The 13,930-nt window shown below is 37.0% G+C and overlaps 1 protein-coding gene across 1 annotated transcript; it reads right to left on the bottom strand.

Annotated features, from left to right (window-relative positions):
* Nucleotides 1-254: 254 nt before the first annotated feature.
* Nucleotides 255-9,316, bottom strand: LOC126263147 (putative OPA3-like protein CG13603). The gene is made up of 3 exons (XM_049960184.1): nt 9,120-9,316; nt 8,477-8,718; nt 255-2,210 (listed from the first exon to the last, which is right to left on the bottom strand). The coding sequence occupies exons 1-3, from the start codon at nt 9,259-9,261 to the stop codon at nt 1,911-1,913; spliced, it is 684 nt and encodes a 227-aa protein (XP_049816141.1). The 5' UTR covers nt 9,262-9,316; the 3' UTR covers nt 255-1,910.
* Between the last annotated feature and the right edge of the window lie 4,614 nt (nt 9,317-13,930).

Raw genomic sequence — 13,930 nt, 5'->3', positions numbered from 1 at the left:
TCAACAGCATTTGCTTGCACTTACATTAGACATTTATGAAAAACACTGCCCTCTGCATGATTAGATGTAAATTTATAATGTCTGTTCATTAATCAAGCTGAAGATTTAATAAAATATATTTTAATAAATATTTTTGAGATACATGCAAGCCTGATAGTTTGTCTCCCCAACAATTTGGAAAGTTAACATTTGTATGCTACATATGAAACCAATCAACTTATGATAGCATGAATTAAATAATTTGTAAAAATAAAAAGTTCACAGATTTCATGATTGTATTTCATCTGTTAACATAGGGAAAATCATTGAGAAATGTATTCATTATAAACATAAAAATTACAATACTGATTGCTTTAATTTTTAATGCATACTGATCATAAGAACAGCTTGTTACCCAATCTATCAATAACATTTATTTAGTAAAGTGCTCCAAACAAATGAGAATTTTGCCATTTAAAGAATAAAATGGAAGTTTCTTTATCATACAAGTAAATTGTAGAATTAACTGAATTTCATTGCATGACAAAGTCAACAATATAATAAATTATGTTACTAACTCCAGGTCCTATAATTGATCTAATGACAAATGTTGGAGAAGGAACAGCTGTAACCTCACAACACTTGGCACAAACTGCCATTTTTTTCCACTTCCTTAAATTTTAATATCAAAAGAAACAAGAAATGGAAAATGAGAACATAGATGCACTAAAATAAAACAGAACAGCACTTTCAACATTACAGTGCGAAAGGTACATAGTCCACAATATTTATCCAATCTGCTAGAAAAATTCTAAAAAAATAAATGACAGTAATGTATGCCTCTCTTGTGTGCTTCTTTCTGCTCAGTATTTTTGTGTAGTGAACAAAATTACTTTAGATATCATACAACAGTAACAAATCTTAAATAACTCAATATAAAAAAAGGAATTTCCTGGCACTTTGCCTGTGTCAGCCCCACTCTTCTGGGACTAGCAGATACCAGCTGCTCTCCTTTTGGACCAAGCTATATCTCCATAAATTGGAACTGTTTCTCTCTGTCCTTGCAGCCATATACCACCCAAAAACACTAAAAAACAGGTTTTGCTCAGATCAGTATGTGACATTTATGGGGATTTTATTTCACAAACAATGTTGCAGGCTTCATTATTGGCTCTGACACTTAACGGATCCTGACAGTACTACCCTTTCAACCTCTACAAATTACATAGGTACATTTATCCAGAATGCATTTTCATGTTTTGTGTGTGATGGAATTACAAATCTGGACTCTGGTGTGTGATCTGACATTTTGCAGCAGACGGAGGAGAGTTCTGGTCTCTATTGGTGCATAACATCCTTTTAACCACATTGATTTTTAATTTCTTTCTTCTCTCTCGCTGCACAACAACTACATATTGTATCTATTCCCACCGGACCTTCCATATCACATAGGTAACAAGCCACACACCAATTTAGATCAAAACTCCCTCCTAATCAATATAAACATGCAAAACTAATTTGATCCTTCACTGCCAGCTATGAGTGGAATATTTACAGTACCAGAAAAAGAATGAATAAATCAGGTATGTGGGACAGCAAATATTAATTGAAGCTTGTTTATGTTTTAGTGTAAATGTCTAAGAAGACTTGTTCCCTCGCTTGTTTGCCTATCACATAAAATGTCAACTTAAAGAGGGCACTGTACAGCAGATTACTACAACATATTGCACTATGAATGTGCAGCAAACACAGCATTGCTTCTCTTAATTCTCACTATACAGAAAATTGTTATTTATGGAACAACTGGCCAAATACAGCAGCATCCCACTTACTTCTTAAATAATTTCATATGAGTGATGCAACAGTTGTCAAAATACAGTCTTTTCTTTATACATATTTGCTACATCTGTTTAACATATATCATTTATACACTATCGACGACCTTCCATATCAGCACGAAGCATTTCAAGTGCACGCATAACAAAACTGGTTTCACTTTCATTGTCTTTCTCTCCCATTTTTCCTGAACTTGCGTGGTTGGTCTCACTGCTATGATGATGTCTGTCAGGTACTACATGCATCTCAGTATCTGGAGCAGGGTGATGTGCATGCTTTGGATGCTTAATCCGTCCAAGCCAAGATTTGTGGCTTACTTCACATTCCAAGTCCACAATCATTCGCGTCAGCTCACGTATCTGTGCATCCTGACGCTCTGTAGTAAAGTAGAGTTCCTGTAAAATAGAAATGTTACTAATACATGTAGAACAATCAATTCAACAGTAATTCAGAACTGCAACTTTCTACAAATACAACACAGGCAATGGGGAAGAAACATGGAATTTTCCTATCCCAACTTGGATACAAAAACCGTACAATAAAGGCAAACTATATATATGTCTATATAAATGCTAAACCACAAAAACTTTCCCACCAGTGTACCATGCAAGGAGAATTAACGAACATGTAAAAATTATCAGACACATAATCATAAATGTGTACTTCACCTGTTATCAGTTTCAGCTCCACTACGTAGCCACAATAAATTGGTATTATGCCTGAATACATGTTTAATCTGTCCACTACTCTGACAGCAAGTTCAGTAAAAATCTTAATATAAGTGGCAGTCCATGTTCAGATTAATGCTATTCATGGGAAATAAAAACCAGTTACAAATGAACTGTGATTACAAAGGAACTATGATGCACATGGCTGACATTGAGCTGATTCGGGACAGAAGCAAGTTTGAATTGGATAAGGATGAGGGAGGAAATCAGTGTGCCTTTTTCAAAGGGGGAGATTCCATGGTGACTCATGTTACATTTTGAAATTAGTGTTTTATTATGTTCACTTGATATCAATCTATAAACCCACATTTTCTTTTGTAAATCATCATTGTAAATTGTGTTATTCAGGCAACAATCTTGAAGCGTTATTTATGCATGGAAGAACATTAAAATTAAAAAAACAAGAATATAATTTATGTTGTGACTCGTGTTATAAATTTGGGACATCCTACTCCTAATGTGCACTTTATGTCAAAACTGTCCTCAAACTATTAGTATGGATCTGGTTTTTATCACAGAAAATGCATATTAGGTTGGCATTCAAATGAGAGAGTTACAGATTTCTAAAAATATTTATACCATATGAAATATTGTAATATACTGAAAAAGGCGCGTGACAATGTTACATGACTCATGTTACTTGCTACGTCTTGTTTGAAAAACTTTTTTGCTGCATCCAGAAAAATGAAAGTATGACATTATATGCCAAATAACAAACTTAACGTTAACATTTCACTTTACAAACACTATGAAAAATAATAAAGAGCATGACATCTGGGAAAATTAACTGTAAATTCAATTAAAAGTCAGAGAACTGAAAATATCCTCTTGCACTGACAACATTAAGTGGATTAATATTCTTTATACTTTCATCACAATTTACAGGCCATTTCCAATAGTGGCCAGCAAACTCCATCACACTGATTATGTACGAATTTCCAAAAACTGCATGTATTTCTCCAGCACTGTATTTACTGTCATATTCCACTTTGTACCAGTCTCCAATTTTCACACTTTCTATAGTTTCTTCAATATGATGATATGCAGCAGCAAAATTCTTTGGAGACTGCAGATATGTTTGTAGTACTCCTTTCTTGTAGTGAAAGCAGTGAATGCTTTTTATGTTTGGTACTGATGGTGCTGAAGAAAATATCTGAGCCAGATTAAGTTTCATGTTGATTCCTTGAATTTCATCAACACACACATGAAAAACCTGCATAGTTGTGGTACTTGCAGCTACCTGAGTGGAAGTTGATGCATCACCTACAGTGAATTTTTGCTTTTTTACAGCATTCCCCACTAGCCATTCCGCAACTGCATCAATTCCATCTATGGCTCCTTTACCATGGCATGTAGCAAACAAGTTCCAATAGACTTCCACATTATGAAATGACTGAAATTGAGGTACAGCAGCAGTAATATATTTGTTTTTAAACTGCGAGGCAGGTCCATCTGACCAGACTGAAACTACCTTCACATTTTCAGGTATAGTTGACAGTAACTTGCTCATGTAAGCAATTGCAGCACTCTAGCCATGGCTTTATCCAGAGCACTACGTGACTTATACGCGACAAACTTGCTTTACTAGGTGGCTGATCTTGCATCTTATGTTGCCTCTGTTTTCTAACCGTCACCCTATTTTTGGCTCTTCTTTCTTCTACTAACAGTTCTTGCTTATGTTGACTTATGTTTTTTGAGCTTCTTCCCGGTGCTGCTTCTTAAATTCTTCACATTTTCCTTTACTATTTAACTCCCTCCCCCCCTCCTACTATGTCTTTCTGCTGCTGCTACGGGTATCCTCTTCTTCTAACCTAAAAAGTAATACAACTGCGACTAATTTTCTGTTTTTACACTAAAAAGTAAATTACTGAACAAGATAATGTTATCTCTAATATCTCTCTTGGTATAAAAACTTTATTACATGAAAGTTCATGCTGTTGTATTATATAATTTACCCCAACATATAATTTACATACTTCAGTTTTATGCTTTTTATGCAGTACATTAGGGTATATAACAGTAATATAAATAATGATATGCTAACTCTTACTGGCCAATTAGTTGAAATGAAGGTCCAAAACCTCCAATAATTCCCACTCTCATCACATGAAAAACATATGGCATTATATAAATGGCTACAAATTATGGAGGGAAAGCAATAATGTTCTCAAACCATTCTTGCCATACAGTAATAAGTCCAGCCATTAAAAAAAAAAAAAAAAAAAAAACTATATAAAAGTACCTCATTTTAAACTTTTAAATATCGTGTGTCCTACTTTACATGGAATATCCCAAGGGCTCAATATTTAGTGAAACCACAGAAAATTTAAATCTGGGCAGCAGAACAGGAATTTAAGTTCATGTCTTCTTCAAGAATAGTCCTCTTGAACGGAGTCCAGAGTCCTGACCACTGGGCTCTCCCCCGCAGTATTCTAATGTCAGTAGGAAACTGGCAATCTTTAAAGACAGCCAAATTGAAAGTTTTTTCTATTATCCATTCTACAAAGTAACTGAACGCAAACTCCTCATTTACAAATTCCCACTGGTATTGTGAAGAAAGAATATTATCTGTTAAGAAGCATCCACTCTAACACGTCTAAAAATTTTAAGTCTTATATAGTAAAAAGAATAGTTGCATAATTGTTATGGACATTATACTAGATTAACAACTCCAGAAGGATTTAATTTGAAAAAGGAAAGCTGCATTCTAACATATTTAGTACATGACTCAAAACACCCATTGGGGACTGAACAGAGAAAAAGGAAAAATACAAAAAAGTTGCTGACTTAAAAATCATCTAGGCCTATATAAACAACTTTATTAAGTGGATAATCATGGTATACAAGAGTTAATTATCCGTTTGTAAGTAGTGGAACCTGTAGAGTTCCCTCAGTGCTACAGTGCACTCCATCCATATTGCTGTGGCCTAGTGACATACCATGGAGAAGTCCAAGACACGGTTTTTTTGGATACAAGCAAATGGGGGAATCTGAATTCTCCACATACGTCCTCAAGCGATACCTCAGCTGGTCTACCTGTCTGCAGACAATTCAAAAGCAGCTAGATTCTTTCATTATGGAAAAGACTGGAATAACCGTGGTCTAGTTTATAGTGATTGCATAGTAGATCAGGAGCAGTTGGTGTCATACTTTCAAAGATGGGATAACAGGTTCCACAAAAAGGCTAACTACAGGGTTCATATGAAAGGCTGCAGTTGCTAGTATTACTCTGTTATGGTGGACAAGGTCTAATAAACTGAGTACAAGTGGCACTGCTGAACAATAAGGAACACATCCATAGTCTAAGTGAGATAAAATTATTGTCTGATAAAACTTAATAAATCCATTTAATCTGTTCCCCACAAGGTGTCACTGCAGAAACAAAGCATTTAGTTACCTCAAGCCATTATCCTTGACTTGTATGTCTGATGACAATGTTACTTTGCTATACAACGATAATCCCAAAAATCAACATTGGAGAACTACTTCTAGTAGATGGTTCCAGGTACGGACGTACTGACTGAAGTCTGCAAAAATGCAGGACATGATATTTCAAAACAGTACCCATATTCCTTGGCCTAATCTTGTATCCTCCTTATAGCATTCTCAAGGTGACATTCTGCAGCACAGTGTGACGTAGCGCTAAGGTAATATACACAAAAGTCATCCATTTGTAATGGTGATGGAACAGTAAGACCCACAATGGTTACAAAATCATTCACTACAATTGCAGAGGATGTGGCATTCAGTACAGATCCATGTGGGAAGCTTGACATCCCCATCTCAGTGACAGGTCAACTTCAACAGTGTGAGATGCTCATCAGAGATTTGAAATTTAAACCAGGACATTGGCACAAAGACTAACAATCAGAAAATGTACACCGCCATCTCTCCTCTACTGGCAGGTCAAATACTGGTGAGGAAAATCTCATTCACCACCCAGATTTGAACTGAGCTGAGACCACCATTGCACAGGCATGAGTTAATAACCTCAGCTACAGAAGTGGGTATGTATGGTATAATGGTCTTTCAGGATTTTTCTGTCCAGAATGGTTATACAGTTAAAAGGTATTAACAAGGTAGTATACTACACAAAAATGCTTACACTGTTTGACTAAAAAACTAAAGCACTCAGAAGGGGAGAAGGAAACAAAATGAACCTTCACAAGTTAGAGGATGTGTTACGTTATTTCTGTGATTATAAAATCGTGTCAGATTTACAAAGGACTCTGTGTTATGTACCCAGTTATCATTATGGTATTGCACCCCCTTTGGATTGGATGTACGTTCCAGTTGGGAAGGGTGTCAAAGCTGTTGTATTCACTCCTGAGGCAAATTGACCACAACTGTTACAATGGGTCCTTGATATCCTGGATACTGGCACTGGGATGGAGTTGATGTCTGAGCTGGTCCACACATTCTATTTGGACAGACCTGGAGAACACACTGACTATGGGAGTACCTCAACATTACAAACACAGTTCATCGACACACCTGTCGTGTGGACCAGCATTGTCCTGTTGAAAAATGTCACCAAGATACTACTACATAAGTGATTACATACGAGGGGCAGGATGTTCATGACATGCTGTTCCCTCAGTCCTTACTAGCTGTGACCTTAAGTCATACCTAATGGCTCCCCACACCCTGACACCAGCAGTAACACCACAGTGCCTCTCCAAAACATTGGAATAATGAGACCTCCACATACTGTTGCCATACTCACTGACGAGGATCATTCAGTGTAGCCCAACAGAGTGATTCATCACTGAACACAATGTGACACCATTCAACAGTAATCCATGCTTCCTCATCACAGTAGCACCACTCTACACAGAGCCATTTGTGTTGTGGTGTCAATGGTAGTCTATGCATGGCACAGCAATTTCCTGGCTTGGCTGCTACTAGTCTCCGTCCAATGGTGCAGGAGGGCACAGAATATTGCAAGGAGTCCATTACTTGTTCTTCAGTGGCAGGTGCAAATTTGAAAGGCTGATGATTTGCTTAGTGCACAATATGGTGATCCTTACTTGTGGTCAGATGTGGCCAACCAGAACCTGTCCTCAGGTTTCAATACAGTCCAACATAGGACCCACTGTCACAAATTCCCCACAAATCTGGATATTGTAGGATTCAACCAGTCAGTCAAATAGAAACCTACAATTGGCTCCTTTCAAACTGTCAGGTGCTGAAAATGCTCTCTCATGTGACTACACTGCACCTCCATGTTCCTCATAGTGAAAATTCAACAACTGAGACTGCTCACACCCTTTGTACACACTAGGAAGCATAGTAACAACATTAAATATGACCAACACTAATGCATCATGGTGGCCATTCCACCTATCATAGACAATCTTAACTATAATCATTTATGTATCATCTGATGGTGTACCCGCGTACAAAGTGACACATTTGACCATGCCTTCTGTGTGCTTCACTTTTTTTGTAAGCCAATGTACATCATCAAAAGAGTGATTGTTTTAATTATAAATAGTATCCTGCCCATTTGTTATTGCTGTCAGGAGTTTTCATAATTAAAGTATTAGCATTTTTTATAACTAGCACGCAGAAGTCTCTCTCTCTTTCTCTCTCGTGTGTGTGTGTGTGTGTTTTTTGCTGTCTAATTTATTAGAAATATAGCAGCAGTCAAAATTAGTGCACTGTATACTGAAATCAACAAATGAAAAATGAAAAGCATGTAGCAGGATTGGTATTCATGTTTGGCATTGCACACACAATATACCAGACAAGTTTATTTTAGTTATGTAGACACATTTGGTTTGCTGAGGTACCAAGCATGAATGCATTTCACAAATCGTTTTCTTTACGGGCACAAAATCAATACAAGATTCACTGCAATCAATAACATTTATATGATGCCTTAATTTTAAATTTAATTGTTACATGATAGATTAAAAAAATTACACCACCTGTATTGTATAGAGAAGTGTATCAAGCTCCTCTTTACGAGCTTGTTCCTTTGCAGTTTCCTTCCTCGTCTGTCTATTATACTCTATGTACAGTATTCCAGCAGCAACTCCAAATATAATTCCTTCTCCCACCAGGTTTGCACCTAGCTCTATGGCCATTGCTTCATTCAGGCTTGGAATGTTCACAGGTTTACCCAGGTTCATTATCCACATCTTTGCTTTCACCTCGCACCAATTGTAGACTGCAGGTCAGGTACAGAGATGGCTATTAGAATGGACAAAATGTTTATATTATTTGCACACTATAAGAGAAGGTTTGGGGTTTTTCACGGCATCTAAACAGGGCAGTATTTACATGGATACTCAAGAAAATTATTTGTGGTTTAATTACACACATCCTCTCCGTGAAAATGAACAAAAATGCCAGCCTTAGTAAGCCATGGAATAAAAACACACGCTGAAATGGGAATAAAATTTTGACAAAGATGTGAAAACAATATATTTTTTATAGCTGGAGGAACTTCGCATTTAGGTACCTTACAACAGTCCTTAAACACAAATTGCAATTTCCTGTTTATTAGTGACAACTAAGGATGTGTAATCTGCTGTGTTTACATTCCAATTAGGAAACTAATTTACTTACACTGTGCTGGTGGCATACATATGTAAGTGCGAAAAAATGGGCTAGCCTTAGCGCGCTCTTTGACAGCATTTGCTATTGGTTTACTTATTTGTCGCAACAGTAATGAGCCGAGTTTGGCTATTGGAAAAGCACCGACTACCATTTCTACGCGTGCAATTCAGTTCGGCATACTAGCCCCCCAGGCTCGCCAACCCAACTGAAACGTTTGGAAGATGTGCAAAGTCCCTGAAGTGCAGCTACGGTTACGAAGCGAACAGTTTTGGCGGGACGTTCGAATTTCCCTGATTTCACGCGCCGTTCAACACGAAGACAGTCTGATCTGTATAGCTGCCCACTATATTGTATTATCATTGAAAAATACATGAATAAGGTGAAATTAAGTGCAATTTCTAAAGTGCATCTACTGCATGATATATATTCGTTCTTAACTGATTCCAAAATTGCGATATGGCAAGTCGCTTCTTGTTGCACATCACTCGCATTGACGCCGCTTGACATAATTTGTAACCGTTTTAAATATGAGTTAACAGAAAATACAACTTATAAGAAACAGAAGAAAATACAACGTTGTAACAGAGTCCAAAGCACAAATTCAACTTCTTTAAATTGAAGAGCTGGGAGCAAAACATGGTACCCCACACTTCGTTAAAAATTGAGCTATGATAACTCTGAGACTGTCCATGTGATACGCCACCAGAATACCTAGTAGTTCCAGAAAAAATCCAACAGATGGCAGAGTAATACATATTTTGCTGAGCCACAATTGCAGCATCTAAAATTCATACGTTGGAATCCCACAGACGCAATGGGAGGGTCGAGTGGGATTTGTTCCTCTCAAAGGCAAAGGAACCCGAGAATGTAATTGAATTCTGAGTGGGATTTGTTCCTCTCAAAGGCAAAGGAACCCGAGAATGTAATTGAATTCTGAAGATCTTAATTACAGTAATATATTGTTTGAAGAATCTGGCAGTGAGTATAATTCATCCTATGATGAAGAAAGCGATGAAGATCATGATATCACCAATGTAAGTACTTGGCTCAGCATACATTTAGCTTATATTGGTTAAAATGTGTTGATCTTGGCAAAACTAATCACATTTCTTTGTGCATATTATGAATAAACAAGTGTAATTTAAAACATTATTAGACTACCTATTATGCACTATAAACTGTTGAACCACTTTGGTTGGTTGATTTGGGGGGGATGGGACCAAAAAGTGAGGTCATCACTTCTAATAGAACTACTTTCTGCAATCGTCTGCACGTATTTATTTGGCTTACCATCTTATGCACTTTTGAAATGAACACTTGCAAAAGTTAGGTCTGAAGCTAATAGGCTAATCGCAGTGTTATTATTGATATTTTCAGTTCGCTGGAAAAAGAAGGAAAACACAGGCGAACCTTGAAAGTACACAAATCATGACAGAACCATTTGAGGTGCAGGAGAGTGGAAATGAAAATGTTCCTTAAAAAAAAAATTAACCAAAAGAAGGAAACCTAAGAGGAACGCTGGCCTTGAATACGCAGTGGTTAACAAAGGAATGATTATGGGAAAACGGGAAATAGGTCATGACTGTGAGTGCAAGAAACAGTGTTTTGTAAGCTTCCACAGAAACTTGGGAAAAATATTTTCAGAATTCTGGGACACGAAAAACTATGATCTCCAAAACTCGTATTTTCTGGGATGAACCAAAGTCATCCCAATTAAAGGCAGATACATGAAGAATGGTGATGGAAATAGAAGATCTAATAGTGTGGTTTATATGATTTTGAAGCAGTAGTTCGTAAAGTAGCATTTCTAAACATATGTGAATTTCAGAAATCGAGGAGACGGGTTGATATTATGGTTAAAAAACTAGCTCTAGGTCAGAACACCCATTCTTTGGACCAGAGAGGCCTTCATGATACTAAAAATAATGCTTTTAGTGACGATGAGAGAGAGTATGTAATTGACCACATTAACAAAATTCCGAAATACAGAAGTCATAACAGCTGGAAAGATAACACAGAAAGGGTTTGTATTGGAAATGAACACTCAATTATAAGTATTTATTTATTTGCACATCTAGTTATGTAGGACCAAATTGAGCAGCAAATCGCCAGGGTCATGGAACGTGTCAGTACATGAAACTACAACATAATAGTAATAACAAATAAAATAAAATGTTTATGTTTGATTATTAAACTGATAGTTCTTGAAGTCTGACTGTATTTTGCTGTCCCATTCATCTTGCTCACCAGATAGTAGAGTTTTGTCAAGGCTGGCTCTCCCAAGGACATCAGTAGTTCTAATGGAATGTTGTCTACTCCCAGAGCCTTGTTTCGCCTTAGGTCTTTCAGTGCTCTATCAAACTCTTCACACAGTATCATATCTCCCATTTCATCTGCATCTACATCTGAGACTTACAAACTATTAAAAACAGCTTTTGGAGATAATTGTATGAGCCAGTCAAATGTTTTTGTCTGGTTCAACAGATTTAAAAATGGCTGCGAATCATTTGAAGATGAACCACTGTCTGACCATCCTTCCAGCTCAAAAACGAATGAAAATGTTGTGAAAGTTAGCGACTTAGTGTGCTCTGATCGCAGACCTACTATTAGGGAGATGGCTGATGAACTTAATTTAAGTTTCTATGCAGTTCAGTCAATTTTAACTAAAGTTCTGAACATGTGTCGAGTGTCTGCAAAATTCATTCCAAAAGTATTGTCAAGTGGCCAGAGACAATACCGAGTTGAAGCGTTCCATGAACTGATTAATCGGACTAAAAATGACCCATATTTGTTAAATAGGGTAATTACAGGTGACAAATCGAGGGTATACGGATACGATCCTGAAACCAAAGTGCAGTCTTCACAGTGGAAGACACCAGATTCACCACGACAGAAGAAAGCACAGGAAAGTCGGTCGAAGGTGAAGACAATGTTGGTGACTTTTTCGATTCTACCGGTATTGTGCATCATGAATTTACCGCTGGAGGACAGACAAGTAACCAGGACTACTAGAAATGTGTCCTTGAGCGTTTGTGCGAGAAGGTGAGGAAGAAAACGCCTGCATTTTGGAAAGACAGGAGTTGGGTGCTACACCGTGACAATGCTACGGCTCATCTTGCCTTCTCCATCGTTGAATTTTTGACCAAATTCAAAATTACTGTTCTTCCACAACCGCATATTCCACTGATTTGGCTCCTGCGGTCTACTACCTGTTTCCTAAACTGAAATTTTCACTCAAAGGGAAGCGATTAGACTCGATTGAAGACATCCAGGCAAATACGGAGAGCATCCTTAACACACTTCAGGGAAAAAATTTCGAGGAATGTTTCCAAAAGTGGAAACACCGCTGGAGCCGGTGTGTTCAGTCAGAAGGGGACTATTTTGAAGGAGATGCATCACAGTAGGATGTAAGTAACACCATTGTACAATTACAAGCCCCTTCTTAAAACTTTCCAATCACAGCTCGTTCTTTGTCATAAGTATATTGTTTGTGATATGTTATAATGTTTTAAACAGTTGTTATTTGATACTTATTCCTTAAGAGTTATATGACGTTAAACATGCAATCATTTGCCAGATATTAAGATTATTTTCACATGTGTATCTGTTTGTATGAGACAATTTTGTTTTCACTTGGTGTTTACTGAACATTATTAGAAATAACTTTCCATTGTAAGAAGATTATTTCCATAAGTCTGTTTGAATAATACAGCTATGTGTTACATATTATGACAGAGTACAGTTTTCTCAGGAATTAAATAATAAATTTAAATGAGCCTTTACACTGAAATTACATACAGTAATTATTAGTATTAAAAAGCATGATAAGCAACATTTTAGATGAATTTTCCCACAAAAAACATCGAAGGCCACACAAAATGGTTAGAAAATATTAAAAGAGATTATTCTGATTTGATAAACTGCTTCTCTACACTGAAGTACGATATCTCTGAATTTTCCAGCTTACAATATGTAATATACATTTCAGTGCAGGAAAAGCTCAGTTGTCTTGGAACTTGATTTTTGTAGGTTACCATGTTTTTGCCCCCAGGCCTCTAACTCATCAAAGGAAAAAGTAACCTTTTGTTTTAGAGAGTGATGTATAACAGCAAGTGTAGATTCACAATATAAAGTGCAAAACATTATGAAACGTTACAGAATAGTAGGAAAACTAGTATGTATTGTGTGAAAGTCGATGTATCTATTGTCTTGTAATAGAGATACAGTAATGACTGTACATGAGTTATCAAAGTGTTTATGCTACACTAATTTTCTCCTCTTCCTTTTCAGGAATGTAGGGGCCAATCTGTTCATGATCTGTACTCGAGTTAACATCAGCTAATCTCGCTTTCATGACTGACATTTGGCGTTTTAAAACATTCAGTTGCCATGTAGAAGATGCTATGTCGATCAGGTCAAAATTTCCTAACTTCATTTTCTCATTTTGCAGAATTTAACCTTAGCAGTCAATGATTATATTCCCTGCTGGGTTCGGTTAATGTACCGTGATTTTCATTGTCTGAGCTCAAAAGCCTCCTTATCTGTGCTATAGTAGCTGTATGATGTGCACTGCTGCCCTTGAAGTACTACGATTGTGGCGGGCTTCTGTGCTGCATGGATCCACATGGATATACATAACGTCATCTATCGATGTGAGAATGTGACCACTGATACCAGCATCGTTGCACAGCCAACGTAGCACATCCAATTTGCATGGTAATTCTCTGAAAACACCATCCTTCCACCTTCAGAAAGCCACAATTTGACCCCAGTCAGACTAGCTGAGTTGGCTGCAGGAAGCATGAGTGGTCTCTATGGCA

The sequence above is a fragment of the Schistocerca nitens genome, chromosome 1 (assembly GCF_023898315.1).
Source record: "Schistocerca nitens isolate TAMUIC-IGC-003100 chromosome 1, iqSchNite1.1, whole genome shotgun sequence".
NCBI classification, from domain to species: domain Eukaryota; kingdom Metazoa; phylum Arthropoda; class Insecta; order Orthoptera; family Acrididae; genus Schistocerca; species Schistocerca nitens.
The sequence above is the reverse complement of the archived record's forward strand: the minus strand, read 5'-3'. Positions and strand labels throughout refer to the sequence as shown.

Excerpts from the sequence above, each read along its gene's own strand:
- LOC126263147 (XM_049960184.1), bottom strand. The coding sequence starts at position 9,261 with ATGGTAGTCGGTGCTTTTCCAATAGCCAAACTCGGCTCATTACTGTTG. Across the intron at positions 8,719-9,119 it reads ATGTATGCCACCAGCACAGT|TCTACAATTGGTGCGAGGTG; the intron begins GTAAGTAAATTA and ends CCTGACCTGCAG. Across the intron at positions 2,211-8,476 it reads CACTTCTCTATACAATACAG|GAACTCTACTTTACTACAGA; the intron begins GTGGTGTAATTT and ends TCTATTTTACAG.